The sequence below is a fragment of the Sphaeramia orbicularis genome, chromosome 22 (assembly GCF_902148855.1).
Source record: "Sphaeramia orbicularis chromosome 22, fSphaOr1.1, whole genome shotgun sequence".
Lineage (NCBI taxonomy): Eukaryota > Metazoa > Chordata > Actinopteri > Kurtiformes > Apogonidae > Sphaeramia > Sphaeramia orbicularis.
Window position 1 is genome coordinate 27805777 of NC_043978.1, and position 15570 is coordinate 27821346.

The 15570-nt window shown below is 34.5% G+C and overlaps 1 protein-coding gene across 2 annotated transcripts; it reads left to right on the forward strand.

Annotated features, from left to right (window-relative positions):
• Positions 1 to 11034: 11034 nt before the first annotated feature.
• Positions 11035 to 13206, forward strand: LOC115414184 (uncharacterized). Of its 2 annotated transcripts, XM_030127405.1 has the most exons (5): positions 11035 to 11118; positions 11198 to 11536; positions 12322 to 12453; positions 12538 to 12565; positions 12663 to 13206. In XM_030127405.1, the coding sequence occupies exons 1-5, from the start codon at positions 11073 to 11075 to the stop codon at positions 12787 to 12789; spliced, it is 672 nt and encodes a 223-aa protein (XP_029983265.1). In that variant the 5' UTR covers positions 11035 to 11072; the 3' UTR covers positions 12790 to 13206. The 2 variants fall into 2 exon arrangements, with proteins under 2 accessions (XP_029983265.1, XP_029983266.1); XM_030127406.1 differs by lacking the exon at positions 12322 to 12453.
• Positions 13207 to 15570: the final 2364 nt, after the last annotated feature.

Below are 15570 nucleotides of genomic sequence, written 5' to 3' on the forward strand. Positions count from 1 at the left end.
CAGAAAATGCTGAGTCCCTTCTGAGCTTCAGCCTCGTTTTGGGAACCCACAGGAGTAGCTGGTCAGCTGACCTGAGAGATCAGCTGGGTATGTAGGGGTGCAGAAGCTCAGAGAGGTACACTGAGGCAAGACCATTTACACATTTAAAAGCAAATAAAAGTTTAAAATGAATTCTAAAATGGATGGGAAGGCAGTGGAGTGAAGCTAAAAGGATGTCCTTTGCAGTGGACACATTTATGAGTAAAGCTGTGAAACTCTTGTCCCCTACAGAGGACAACAATGCAGATATGAATGAATGCAAGAATGAAGAATATTTATGTTACAAATACAGAGAAAAAAGAAACAATGCAAAGCAAAAACATACAAAAATTTCAGTTTAGCATTAAACAAGACATACATGTTCCAAAAGGAGTATGAGTAACCATACATGTATTTATTCCCACTCTTTTTACAAGTGTTACTCTTATAGCTTATACTTAATTGCACTTATTCTCATACCTATGAATATCTGTTTGAATATTACCCCAATTTTACTTACAATGCAATACAATATTAACCCTGTAAAGCCTGAACCATTAAATCATTGACAGAAAAATTCCAGCTCTTTGAAACCGGAGCCTTTAATGGTCCTTCTGAACAACCCCCAATTTTTTTTTTTTCAAATATCAGTTTCCATGTATAAGTTTCAGTTTTGCATCATATTTGATACATCGGGTCTCAATGCTCAAATATTGTAATTTTTGAATGAACAAAAACATAATATAGCACAAACCTGGAAAACAAATTGGTAATTCCTTTTCAAAATTGTCAAAGTTCTGCCTCCTTCCTCGTTAATGATATCTTGTAGTGTCACTGGAAAGGCCTCTGGTGAATGAATTCCTCCCCCCTGGTGGATTAGTTGCAGTACCTTCATCTTTTATTTTTTCCAACGTAAATAAGCGTGCCTTCTTACTGTTATTTGTTGTGCCTTGTAATTTCTTGCACTGAACCAGAGAGCTCTACCTCAATTTCGTTGTACTTGTACAATGACAATACATTGTGATTCTGATTATCTGTGTATTGCATGTATCTAATTGTATACATCAGGTTTTTCAAGAAAAAAAAATCACACTGATGAAGTAGAGGGTTTCAAAACTCATGTATCAAATATGATACGTTAGGCATTATAGGGTTAACAAGTATCCTCATTTTATATACCTCCCTAACTAGTGTAAATAAATTTTCCAACTGAGGCTACAGCCCAATTATCCACCAAACATCAGCAAAATAAAACCAGCAATTAGTCCACCTGCTCATTCATGTGCCTCCGTAGAGAAGATTATTTGTACGTCTTTTTAAAGTGATTTATGTTTGTACCTTTCTTCTTTTAGTTCTAGCTCCAAGCCATTGCACATACTTTTCATTGTCATACAAACACTGAGGGCTTTTTTTTTCCACCTGGGAGTAAATTATTTCTGGCTTTGTACATCATTTTTGTTGTCTTAAAATGTACTAAATCATAAACATTAAAGTGGGTACCATTAAAAACTGTGTACTGTCTTGTTAACTACTCGTATGGCTCTTTTTTGATGTCGTTTTTGTAGCATGCGGTCCCATACCTCTACATAGTAACATAAATATAGCAATACAAGTGTACAGTACAGGATGTACAATGATGTGTGAGCTAGAACGTATTGTGTTTTTTCCCAACGCTGTAATACTCCTTTACTACCTTCACTCTCATGTGGTATATTTAAGGTTTCCTGCTCATTTTGTGGCATGAAATCACACATCATGAATTAGCAAATAGAAAAAAATTGTTCCTATATGCAGTTGTAATGCAACACTATGAACAGAAATGAGCAGTATTTCAGTTAAATCTGATTAAAATAGATGCAGACTGTCATACTCTGGGGCATTTTGTGTTTTATTGGGTAGGAAAATGCATGCAATTTGTGATTAAAAGCAGATTTTTTGTTTGAAATACTTGTGCAAGACTTGTTTTAATACTCCATATCTTGCTCTTTTACGTATATTTTCAGTATTTATTATTATTACTGTTTCCACTGAATACTGCTTTACATATATTTTTTGTTTATTATATTTTTAAGACTTTTACAAATATCCCTTATGCTGCCATAAAACTGTAAATTACTCTGTTGTGGGACTAATAAAGGTCTTATCTTATCTTATCTTATCTTATCTTATCTTATCTTATCTTATCTTAATTCATCATAATCATATCATAATTTTAAGATAAAAAAAACAAACAAACAAATAATACACAATACAATCCTTGTGTCAATGATTATTCACCAAATTAGAAACCATTCTCAAATAATGTACCATTCTTTGCCTCTGCCTCAACAGAGAAACCATGTTTTTGTTTCTAAATATCACTTTAATGCTATAGAAAATACATTCCTGTTGTCTTATTATTTCCATGTAACTGACTGTTGAAATAAACCAAACTCTTCCTCCATGATTTACTGTTGTCTTGATCAATTTATGGAACATTTTAACAGTACTGTCTTCCCGTTACTCTCAGGTTTCCATACGTTCTTTGTCTTTTAAAAGTTAATGAATATGACAAGATTCTATTGTGTAATCTTTGAAAATTACACTAAAATGAATTTTTAAAAAACTAAAATGTTATAGATCTGATAAGATAATCTGATAGAATCTGATTCCAACAACAGTGTAATTTTAGTATTTTTACTTACTTCAAAACACAAATGACTTCTTCTTTTTAAACAGATTTCCTGATATCTGTATCATTTGTTTCACTGATACATTTTATGAGCTATGAACTGTTTGGGATATGTAACAAAACACTTTTTAATGCATTTTTTTCCCCATTTCCTATGATCAAAATATAAACTATATACAGTGTTCATATTACAACAGTAATCATCTGTGTAGGTTTGGTCCTAAAACACACCTCCTGACTCCACTCACACCCAAATTACAAAATAATAATGACTAAGGAGGGTTGAGTCTGTCTGACCACATCATATCTCATATCAAAATCATCCTCACTGACTTTATGATCTAAAGTACAGGTGTCAAACATAAGGCCCAGGGTCCAATCCAGCCCATACGATGAATTACAGTGAAAATATTAACAATCAGTGGTGTAAAAATCATTTTAATTTAGGTTCCACATACAGAACAATTGATCTCAATTGGGTCAGACCAGTAAAATATTATCATAATACCCTATAAATAATGAAAACTGCAGATTTTATCTTTTTTTGTGTAAAAAAGGAAAATTACATGAAAATGTGATATTAACAAACTATCCTTTTACAAAAAATGTGAATAACCTGAAATGTCTTAAGAGAAGTACATGCAATTTTACCAATATTGTGCATGTTATTAAATGTTTAGTGTATTTGTAATTGTAATTTAAGTTGTAATGCACATGTGTAAATGATAAATGGATAAACTGAGGCAGAATATTGTTCAAATTGCACTTGTTTTTCTTAAGACATTTCAAGTTGTTTGTTATTCAGATTTTTAAGGAAATGTTGTAGATGTAAACATTATCATAATGTAATTTTACTTTTTTCATTGTTGTTATTTTACTTGGTCCAGCCCACTTCAGATCTTACTGGGCTGAATGTGGCCCGTGAACTAAAATGAGTTTGACACCCCTGATCTACAGAAAAAAATCATCTACATCAACTATATCCAATTAATGCTTTTTTGTGTGTGTGTCTTAACATGACATAGTACAAAGCATATCAACATATTCTATGGAGAAAATATTAGTTTCTTTTCCTATTTTCCTGTATTTGATTATTTATTATGGACAGTGCACAGTGAGGAAGATATAAACACGTCAGATAATTTACATCTATAGTCCCAAGACAGATAAAGTTTTTATGCTATGCTATCGCTGGAGATCAAACTGGGTTGTATGCAGCCCCTGAACTACACTGAACAAAAATATATAAACGGAACACTTGTGTTTTTGCTCCCATTGTAGCCAGTTTAAGGCACACCTGTGCAGTAGTCCTGCTGTCTAATCAGCATGTTGATATGCCACACCTGTGAGGTGGATGGATTATCTGGAATATCAAAGGAGAAGTGCTCACTAACACAGATTTACACAGATTTATGAACGATATTTGACAGAAATAGGCCTTTTGTGTACGTAGAAAAAGTCTTAAACCTTTGAGTTCAGCTGATGAAAAATGGGAGCAAAAACAAAAGTGTTGCATCTGTATTTTTGGTGAGTGCAAAACAAGTTTGACACCCTCAACTGGTAATATATTCACTTTGCAAATACATCCCATGGGCCAGATTGGACTCTTTGGCGGATTGGTTTTAGCCTGCTCTAAATTAAATATACAGATGAAAATCCACTCTGGCCCTGCTGTATCTGTGTTTAGTATTTAGAAGTCAAACTGACCATAATACAACTGTAGTCCTGTGTTTTCTATGCAGTATCACTTTTGCCTGTAATGGATGCAAAGAGATAGATAGATAGATAGATAGATAGATAGATAGATAGATAGATAGATAGATAGATAGATAGATAGATAGATAGATAGATAGATAGATAGATAGATAGATAGATAGATAGATAGATAGATAGATAGATAGATAGATAGATAGACTTTATTTATCCCAACAGCGAAATTGCAGGAAGATTCAGTATTACGCTGACTTTGTGGACGGTAGTGTTTTGTGATTTTACTACACCTGATGTAGTCAAAACAAGTGGTGCCAGGCACAACAAACCCTACCCTTCACATATATTTCACCCATTACAAGTAAAGAGGGAAGATTTTTGTTAAAAAAATCATTAACAATTTGAACTTTGACCTACTATTCCCAAAATGTAATCTGATCTATTCTGGGTCACTGGCAATCTATAAACCAAATTTGGTGTGAATTGAACCCGTAGTTTTGCTGCTAAAGTGTTAACAAACAAACAAACCAAACCAAAAACTAGAAAAGCACTAGAGAGCACAGACCTCCGCCAAGGCAGATCAGCCCCCCCGATCACCACCAAAATTGAATTATTTGTTTCTTGTGACAGTATCAACATTTCCTGAAAATTTCATCCAAATCTGTCCATAACTGTTTGAGTTATCTTGCTAACAGACAAATAAACAAACAAACCCTGATGAAAACACAACCTCCTTGGCAGCGGTAATAATACCCATGCCCCCCCCTCTCGGGGAGTGGGGTAATAAAGTGCCGAAAATCTCTCCTCCACTTTTATTTCAGAATATTTTCCCTTTTTTAATGTGACCATAGTTTATTAGGAGGATGCTGCCCCCTATAGGTTAAAAAACCCCAGTATTTTTCAAAAGCATCAGTTAAAAAGAACATGAAATAGATCCTTTTGCATTTTTCTCAATAAGTTAAAGGAAAAATCCTTATTACATGTGTGTGTTCCCACACAGATATGACTAAAACTTGGTCTCATTTTTCAGCTGTCGTCTACTGGCAGGAGGGCCACATGTGGTGGAAACCAACAGGCATGACTATAGCCAGCGGTACAGACAGAGTAATGAATGAGTAATGAATAATAGCAGAATAATGAAGAATAATGACTTGGGGAAAAGACACACACACACACACACACACACACACTGACATTCACACAGTATACACACGCATGAGGCCCGACATAGATAATTATATAGTATCACCATTTGTCTTTCTCTCAGAGAGTGAGCAAAAGAGGTTCCTTTTGTCACCTCTGGTGTACACAGCTTCATTAAGAGGAAGTCACAGATGGCCTCAGGGTGTGGAGGAAATCTGCCGCTGCAAAAGTGCAAATAACACCAGAAACAACTAAAAGGTTAGGCTCCAAAACAGCCCATGTCCTCTCTCACTTCTTACACTACCAGGCAAATTTTGTGACTTTCTGTCAGGGGTTGAGCAAACTGTTGCAATTTCCTATTTTTTTTGTTTTTTTTCATTTTTTTTCATTTGTATTTCTCATTTCACAGAGGAAGTAAAACTCCACTGATTTTATCATTTCTGACTTTTTAACAAATAGATGCATTTGTGTTATGTAAAATGGACAACGACAAAGTTCTTGCGCTGCAGTTTTCTGTATTGCAATGTTAAGTACAAGTGCAGAACAAAAAGACATCTTGCTAAGTTTCACATCACAAATACATTAGTTATATACTGATATGCAATGTTGTAGCACCTATAAAGTCACTGTTTGATTAATACCCTATCACACTGTTGCCCATAAAGTTGGAAGAATTTTGTTTTCAGACACATTTGCTGTTTAATTCCTGTTTATACACATCAGTAAACACTTTTGACCAGATTTCATACTGAGTCCCAGTTACACTTTATCTGTCAAGAATAAATCACACTGTCACAATCATTTCATGAGAGGAGGAAAAATATTGTATTCCAACTTTATGGGCAACAGTGTGTTAAGATAAAATGGAGAACGAGAAACTTCTTGCGCTGCAGTTTTCTGTATTGCAATGTTAAGTACAAATGCAGAGCAAAGAGACATCTTGGAAAGTTTCACATCGTATATTCATAAAAACATTATTTATATACTGATATACAGTCATGTAGCACCTATAAAGTCATTGTTTGATCAATATCTTAAGACACTGTTGCCCGTAAAGTTGGAAGAATTTTGTTTTCAGACACATTAATCTTTTTATTCCTATTTATACACATCAGTAAACACTTTTGACCGGATGCAGTGATTTCATACTGAGTCCCAGTTACACTTTATCCATCAAGAATAAATTACACTGTCACAATCATTTCATGAGAATAGGTGAAAATATTTTATTCCAGCTTTATGGGCAACAGTGAAGTTTACATATTTGAAAAAAGAGGTTTATATATTGACGTAGCGTTTTGAATCATTATTTGCCTTCTGTTAAAAAAAAAAAACTGAGTATGACAGATATGACCAAGACCATTAGTAACTGGATCATTGTACAAAATCAGAATAAACTAGAAGGAAAAAAAACACAATGAGATGTGATCAACCCATAAAGACCCAAATATCCACTGATGACCAAAATCATCTCCTGATATTTGAAACCTAATGAAATCTACTGTATCTACTGACATTTTTTTGTAAGTTTAGACCCACTAATCCTATCAACATATATAAATAATTGGTGTAAAATGCAGTTTGCTATCTTTTTATGGTGATCAGATATGACCCACTTGGATGTTCAGAGGCTCCGTAGTGAACGTGGATTGATTCACCAGTAAAACCCATGGAGTTTGAACAATGACAGTGGATGGAGACACTTGTTTTATGTTCAACTAATGATAGATTTGACTGAAAAAGCCACTTTTAATTCAATTTTCTCTATTTTTTTTTATATAATAACCCTCAAATATATTCTTAGTATGATGATTAAAGTCCATGATCAGTAAATGAAATACAGGAAAATACCTGATTTTCATTGGAAAAAGTAAAAATGCAGAGGATAATATGATAAATGGTGATAAGAAATGTTAAATAAAGAGAAAAAATTATTTCGGAACTGACACAAAAGTATCACTGTACTATGTACTGTACTATAAGTACTATGACACAAAAACAAACCACTCATTTTAGGAACAAACGATAATGACGTACTTTATGTAGCATGCTTTATTGTGTCTCCCTCACACGGATGGTGGGATCATAAAGAAACAAAGAGAAGTAAAAAGTTCAGCCTCCAGTGGTTTGTAACCACAACTTTGAGTACAAAATAATGGAGAAGTTGTTGCGTTTCTGTGTGATTTTGTGACAGTAGAACTAAACATTACATATCACTTCTTGTCACTCTATGTTTTTTTTTTGTGTGTGTGTGTTAAGGTCAAATAAATATTATAAGCTGATAATGATAAGACATATACTTTTAGCTTACCTGAATTTGGCACAGAAAACTATTTGCTCAGAGGATTAATTGTTATAACTAAATCAGCATTTTCTTCTCAGCCAAAAGAGAGAAGTCCCACCCTTTGTGGTTGTGTCCTAACTGTAAAAAATAAAAAAATGTAGTACAGTTAAAGCAGTGTGTGGTAAAGCTGATGAACTAATCAGACAGTGAAAAGATTTAGACATAACGAATAAAAGAATACAGGTCATGTAATCATAATATATTACAATCATACCTGTAAAAATAATTATTTGTCTCCTTCCATTCAACCACCTTTAATAGTTCCCATGTGGCACAGCAGAAGGGGCGGGACTTCAGCGCCCTATATTTATAATTTTGACCAAACACCAATAAAACTAATTCTGATGGGGTCACCTGAAATTTCTAGTAATTGATAAAAATAAAAATAAAAACTTACTAATAAAAAAATCTATGGTGAGTTGACAGAGACAATCCCAATCCATAAAAAACATGACAACTTGTGAAGCTGAAACTGAAGCACTGTGGTACTGTTTATCTGTCAAATGTTCATTATAGTCAGTTTCAGATGCTGCAGCTCTTTCATAATTCATAGTTTGAGTTATTGTTTGTTCAGTAGTAATTGTCAGCCTTGTAAATCCAAGCTGGACTGACTGTACATATCCTCAAGGTTCAAGGTTACTTTATTTGTACCTGTGGGTAGATTTGTTTTGCAGACATAGTGATTGCCTTTGGCATTACAACAAAACATACATTGAACCTGTTAGGCAGGTACTTGATCGAGTGTCAAGACAAGACAAAAAGTGCTCAGTGTTCCGCGATTCATCAGTATAGCAGCATGGATAAGTAAAAGAATAAAACAAATAAATAAGATCAAATAAATAAAAATAAGATGTAATAAAACACAAGAAAAACCTCAAGAAGATGAAAACAGTCTCTGGGATAAAAACCAGGATAAGAACATACAATTTAAAAATTAGAAGTCACAGTAATAAATAGAGCAAAGAAATAGGATAAATAACTAAATTAAGTAAATAAAGTGCAATGTCACTATTTCTTTCCTGACCAAGGAAAATAAAATTCTCACTTTGTGCAGTAATCTACACCTGGCTTTTCTGCCTCCATCCATAATAATATACATTATATAGATTAAATGTTGTCTGAAAGGAATGTTTATTTGCAACATAGTATAGCAAACTATTACATGATCAAAAACAAATTAATTTTAGCAAAAAAAAAAAAAAAAGTGTCTGTTTTGAATGTCTGGGGTCGCCAGCAATTTGATGTCAAAATGGGGTCACAAACCAAAAAAGGTTGGGAACCACTGGTTTAAATGTTTTGTTTATTTATTTTTCTTCTTTTTCGGCATTTATGTTTGAAATAAATACATCAATCAATCAATCAAATGTTAAAATGCAAAATAGTTAATAAATATACCAGGTAAGTAACCTAGAGGAGTAAAAGAACATGATTGAATGTACAGTATACCTGCTAAAACTCACCAGTCTTCTTGTGATCAGGTTGGATTTGGTGGTGTTTTTCTGAGCAGTATTCATTGCACTTGTGGCTCCTTTCTGTTCAGGTCGGCTCTGGCTGCAGGTGAGTGTTGGCCTCAGGTGAGTGAAGTGGAGTCAAACTGTTCAAGCCACAATCTCAGCTGTCATCGTCCAGTCTGAGCCTGAAGGTGACCAGCGCTGCAGATGGGAAACTTTGGAGACCAAGTGTGCTGAGCCTCTGATAGACTTACCCGCCAGCTGGGAATTCTTAAAAAACCCATTAAAAGTTACTCAGCGTCTGCTCAGCGGCTGTTCCTGCAGGTTATAAACAGACTGATGGGTTTCAGATTTACAAATTAAAGATTTTCATGGGAGCAATTACATCTAATGATGATTCACAAAATGATAACTTATGCATTTGTACTTGTGTTATGTTTATTATTGAGGGTTTTTTCTGTATCCTGAGCCAGTTCCATGTGTGTTTTCAATACAATGTATCAATATCAATATAATATAATATCAAATATATCAATACAATCTATCTATCTGTCTGTCTGTCTGTCTGTCTGTCTGTCTGTCTGTCCGTCCGTCTATCTATCTATCTATCTATCTATCTATCTATCTATCTATCTATCTATCTATCTATCTATCTATCTATCTATCTATCTATCTATCTATCTATCTATCTATCTATCTATCTATCTATCTATCTATCTATCTATCTATCTATCTAATACATGTTTCATTACAACACTTTATAACAGGGGTGTCAAAGATGCGGCTCACGGACCAAAACCGTCCCACTAAAAGGTCCAGTCCAGCCCATGGGATCAATTTAAAAAGTATAAAAATTATACTGAAATTATAGTTTTAACAGCCTCTAATTAATGACAAGTACAAATTTTATCTTAGTGTGAAAAAAGTAAAATTACATGACGAAAATGTTTACAATTACAAATTATCCTTTCACAAAAAATGTGAATGTTCTAAACAACCACAGACAACCTAAAATGTCTCAAGAAAACTAGGTAGAATTTTATGAATATTATGCTTGTTATTACATGCTTTGTATTTGTAGATCATTTGTGATATATAAGTTGTAATGCATATGTATAAAAGAGAAGCTGAGACATTATATTGTTAAAATTGCACTAGAACAAAGAGAAATTTTTGGAGTTATAACTTATAATACTTAAAGGTTAACTGTGTATGCTGTATATGAGAACTAATGCTATGTAATGTGTGGGTGTAGCCTTAATTTTTTAAATGTTTCTAATTTTATGAACGCTGGCACTTTACTTCTTACCAAGGGACAACAGTTGAAAAATAGCTTTTTTGCTAATACTGGCACATTTACAGTAATGTACATTAATGTGTACTGTCCTTGCTACATAAAAAAATAAATATTTTTACTTTACACTTGAGATCATATTGGGCTGTATGTGGACCCTGGACTAAAATGAGTCTGACACCCCTCCTTTATGATCTTCATTATTATGTTACAGTCAGTGAAATGTTTTTAATACAGCTAGTGTTCTGTCTGTAATATGGGAAGTGCATAATGTTCTATTTACCTAATGGATTTGTTTACTCAGTATTTATTAGGGAACTCTCTAACTTCCTCTTCTTTCAGCTTCCCATTGTCATAATACTTCCTCCACTCTTACCTGTGCATTGGTTAAATTCTTGTTTCATTTTTGCACCTGTTGGCTTATGGTCATCTCCAAACATCATGCTGCTTCGCGTTTGTCTTGTGTTCTTATTGCATGTGGTCACAGGTAAGGGCAAATGCTACCAATGAATGCTTCATTTTAAAATGCAGTTTGTGTTCATTTGTGTCTGTTTTTGTCTTCATAGTTAATCCCTACTCCACATTTAGACCTTATTATAGCACCATCCTGCATACAGTGCTCCCCCGTCCGGAGAATGTCCAGCTTTTGGCTATACCAGATTACCCAGTTGCAGAAGGTCAAAGAGTTGACATGCACTGTACCGCTGACGATGAGTATGTTGTCAGTAATTGGACCTGGGACAGAATGAACGATAATGGAACCGTTACAACAGTAGGCAGGAGCAAGGATCTGACCCTAACTGAGCCAGAGCAGAGTGGCCAGTACCGCTGCTCTGCCGGCAACCTGAGAGGATTTTTACCGAGCTCTGTACACACAGTGTATATCGTGTCCATTCAAGCAAAAGGTAGGTGGTCTGTTCTGAATATACAGGATGGGTGAAAAGTAACTAGGCATTAAAAATTGGTAATAAAATTCTTATTCCTATTGCAAATTTATTGAAACAAATGATGCATGTTCTTTATTACATGGGAAAATGGAAGTAAATATGTTTAAGCACCAACCAGTTTCTTCAAACAGCCAGGGCTGGAATGAACAACCTTCTGAATAAGAAATAAAGACAATGAGAAAATAAGAAATCCAAATTAGTGTTGTCTGTTTAAAAAATATTTTCGTCATGACTTCAGTGATACTAAAAATTCTATAAGCAATTTCTAATGCCTGCCTAGTTACTTTTCACTCACCTGTATATCTCTATGAAATAAGTGAATAAAACCTGCAGTGAAATGTGAAGCTTACTTTAATCTCAGAATTCTGACTTTTTTCTCAGAATAATAATTAAAAAATAAATATTGGACCTTTTTTTCTGTTTTTTTTCAGTGGCCCTAATCCTCTTCCGTAGTGTTACATGCAGATTCTTGTATAAAAATAAAGTAAAAATAATATAAAAATGTGTTTTATCTGAAAAATACTTTCTCTTTTGTCTCAGTAAATATTTATTTTTAAAACAGACCCAAAGTGCTCCCAAACTTGCTTCATATCATTAGTCTACATCTGATTTGAATTTTTAGCCCCTGTGTCCTGTTTTTAGGGACCAGTTTCATAGAAGCACAATATATTTTCATTGCAGTTTGTTTCTTCAGTTTGTTCTCTCATTATTAAAACATTTGCCTCTAATTGTGTGTTGTCTAGCATCTGAAAACCTTGGAATCGCAGGTTTTGTCCTGTCTCTGCTTGCCCTCATCATCAACCTTGCTGTTGTTTTATGGCTGGTTTGGCAAAAACTTTATAGTACACTGACTGTGTCTCAAACGTCCACCACAGGTACAGAGCATTACGTGGCATTTTCTGCAATATGGGATTTTTTTCACATCATTAAGTGTCATCTTAATTTGTTTTGTTTTTAAGGTCCTTCTAAGCCTGTAACAGAACCAAAGTAAGTCTTCATTTTTACGTGTTTTTTTTCTACTTTTGTATTTTAAGTAAGAGAACTGTAAATACTGAAAGTCTGATCTAATTTTTCTGTTCATCAGGGAAGGTTTTCAACAAGATGGCGCTGATAGAGATGTGTACATGAATTACACAAGCTCTAACCAAGCCTATAGTGATCTGGATCCCAAAAATATGACTGATGATAACTTGTACTCAAGTTTGTCTTAAAAATTTAACTAAAGGTAGAGCTGTGCAAAGGTCCTTTTTACTGAAGAAACGTCTGCTCTGCAAAAAATGCTCGCTTTAACTTAAAACATTAGCATACAAATAGTAGAATATGTTCCTTGCAATATTTGAGCAACTCATTTTCATTCTGTTTGAATGCAAAAATAGACATTTCCTCCATAAACGCCTGATGCCTCAACTTAAAAGCTCTTGTTTTTATACCATTTTCCACCGAGGCAGTTCCAAGGCTAGTGCAAGACTAGGGCCTTACCTTCACCCATACAGACCTAATGCTACTTTTATGATAATTCCTAAGTGTCTTAAGTGATTTTTTCTTTTTATTCTTAAGTGATTTATTTCCATTTATTACAATATTATCCTCTGTATTTTGCTTTTCTTTTTATGTGAAAATCAGGCATTTTCCTGTATTTAATTCACTAATCATGTAGATGTTCATAAAAACTCACATTAAAGTTAAGGGATATTATATCAGAAACAAAGAAAACTGAAAAAAGTGATTTTTTCAGCAAAAATTTCAATAACTGGACATAAAACCAAGTGTCTCCATTCACTGTCATTTATTAAACTAAATGGGTTTTATCGGTGAATCAATGTTGCAGAAGATGACAGTGTTTCCATGGTAACTACGGAGCCTCTGAACGTCCAAATAGGTCATATCTTATGACCATGAAAAGATGACAAACTGTATTTTATGCCAATTATTTACATGTGTTGACAGGATTAGTGGAAGAGTTATTAAACATTTTTGATCAGTCAATGCTTTTGTTCGATGGTGGATGTTTGGGTCTTTATGGGTTAAACTGAAAAAAACAAACAGGCTCACAGCCAAACTGCCTCCAGAGCAGCATTAACACTTGACTTGTCTATGATCAAGAACTCTGTATAGAGGCAAAGTCCGGCCCCTTCTGGTATGTCCCATGAGAGCTCATTTTGGAAAAAATGTGAATGGTGGTCCTGTGATGAACTGGTGACACACCCAGGGTGTACCCCACCTTCGCCAATTGGTCGGTGGGATAGGCTCCAGAACCACCTCTGAAAGACTAAGCAGTTCAGAACAAGGTAATAATAATTTTGGAGTTTTCATTATAGTTTAGTTTTATTTAGTTTTGACTTTTTTTTTCTCTAATTCAGTTAGTTTTAATTAGTTTTTTAAGCAGGTTTGCCGGTTTTAATTACTTTTTGTTTTTTTCTAAATGCTTAGTTTTACTTTAGTTTGAGTTTTTTCGTGTAGAGTGGGGATGAGAAGCTGACTCTAAACGACACGTGGAGAGAAGTGACAAACCGTAAAATGTCATATGGTGCCACCAGCTAAAATTGCTCAAGCAAAATAAATCGATTTCATATCAATCCGACACTGACAAAGACGAAAATGAAGGGAATTTTATCCATAATTACCTCCGCCAAGGAGGTTATGTTTTTGCCAGGGTTTGTTTGTTTGTTTGTTTGTTTGTTTGTTTGTCTGTCTGTCTGTCTGTCTGTCTGTCTGTCTGTTTGTCTGTCCGTTAGTGTGCAACATAACTCAAAAAGTTATGGACAGATTTTGATGAAATTTTCAGGGTTTGTTGGAAATGGGATAAGGAAGAAATTATTAAATTTTGGTGGTGATCGGGGGTGGGGGGGCCCACGGGGGGGCCCATTTCCAACAAACCCTGAAAATTTCATCAAAATCTGTCCATAACTTTTTGAGTTATGTTGCACACTAACGGACAGACAAACAGACAGACAAACAAACAAACAAACAAACCCCTGGCAAAAACACAACCTCCTTGGCGTGGGGGGGCCCACGGGGGGGGGCCTCTGATCAGCCTTGGCGGAGGTCTGCACTCTCCGAGTGCTTCTAGTTTGTGTATGTTTTAGTTTTGTAAGCACACAATACATTTTAAGTTAGTAACCATTTTTTTCTTTTAATTATAGTTTGTATTTATTTCATTGACGATAATAACCTTGGTTCAGAAAATGAATGAACGAACGAATGAATGGTAGTCAATGGCAAGAGACAAAGAATTATCTGTTCTTTTTGAATTGCACCATCAACTCCACATATCATGTTTGATCATTTAAAAGATAATTTCATGAGTTGATGATGAAAGATTCAGTTAGTTGGTGAAGATGTTAAAGGTAACATCTAGTTCTGTGTGAAACTGCTCAGTGGACTGCATCTGTCATCACATGTGATAAATGTTACTAACACCAAAATGACCATTACTTTGACATATTTCCTTTTGTTCTTTGAGTTGGGGGCGAAAATTAGTCTTAATATTAGTCTCTCCCATGACTTTTGGGTGTTAAAGCATGTTCTGTATTTATTTTTGTCTACCATAAACTGACTTTCTTTCTTTTAAATGGACAAAAGTATAAAATGTGTAAATTAATGCATGAGTAAAACTGGATCAAACCATGGGCATTGACTGTAATTTTTTTTTTTTTTTCCAAAATAAGGTCCTGTGGGTCACTTAGCCTCATTACAGAGAACCGAAGTCCCATCCCTTCAATGAGACCTAAGTTCAGTAAAGTACGAACAGCAGTCGATGGTGGGAAACAAATGCAATAAAATTTTACAAGTCGAAGAAATCATAAAAGTGTTGACGAATCAGACTGTAAAAATACGTAAATAGAATGACTACACACTGACTACAGTCACCAAAGTGATGTCATCGTAACAACTCTCCACAGTCTGTTGGCAGCCACTGAAGATGTTTTCGCAGTTTCAACAAAATAAGGCAGAATTTCAGCTCTTATGGCCGACACGATCAATGAAAACTA

What these genes read in the sequence shown, in the direction of transcription:
- LOC115414184 (XM_030127405.1), top strand. Translation starts at nt 11,073, where the DNA reads ATGCTGCTTCGCGTTTGTCTTGTGTTCTTATTGCATGTGGTCACAG. An exon ending in GTCTCAAACGTCCACCACAG is followed by an intron (nt 12,454 to 12,537) that starts GTACAGAGCATT and finishes TTTGTTTTTAAG; the next exon opens with GTCCTTCTAAGCCTGTAACA. An exon ending in AAGCCTGTAACAGAACCAAA is followed by an intron (nt 12,566 to 12,662) that starts GTAAGTCTTCAT and finishes TCTGTTCATCAG; the next exon opens with GGAAGGTTTTCAACAAGATG.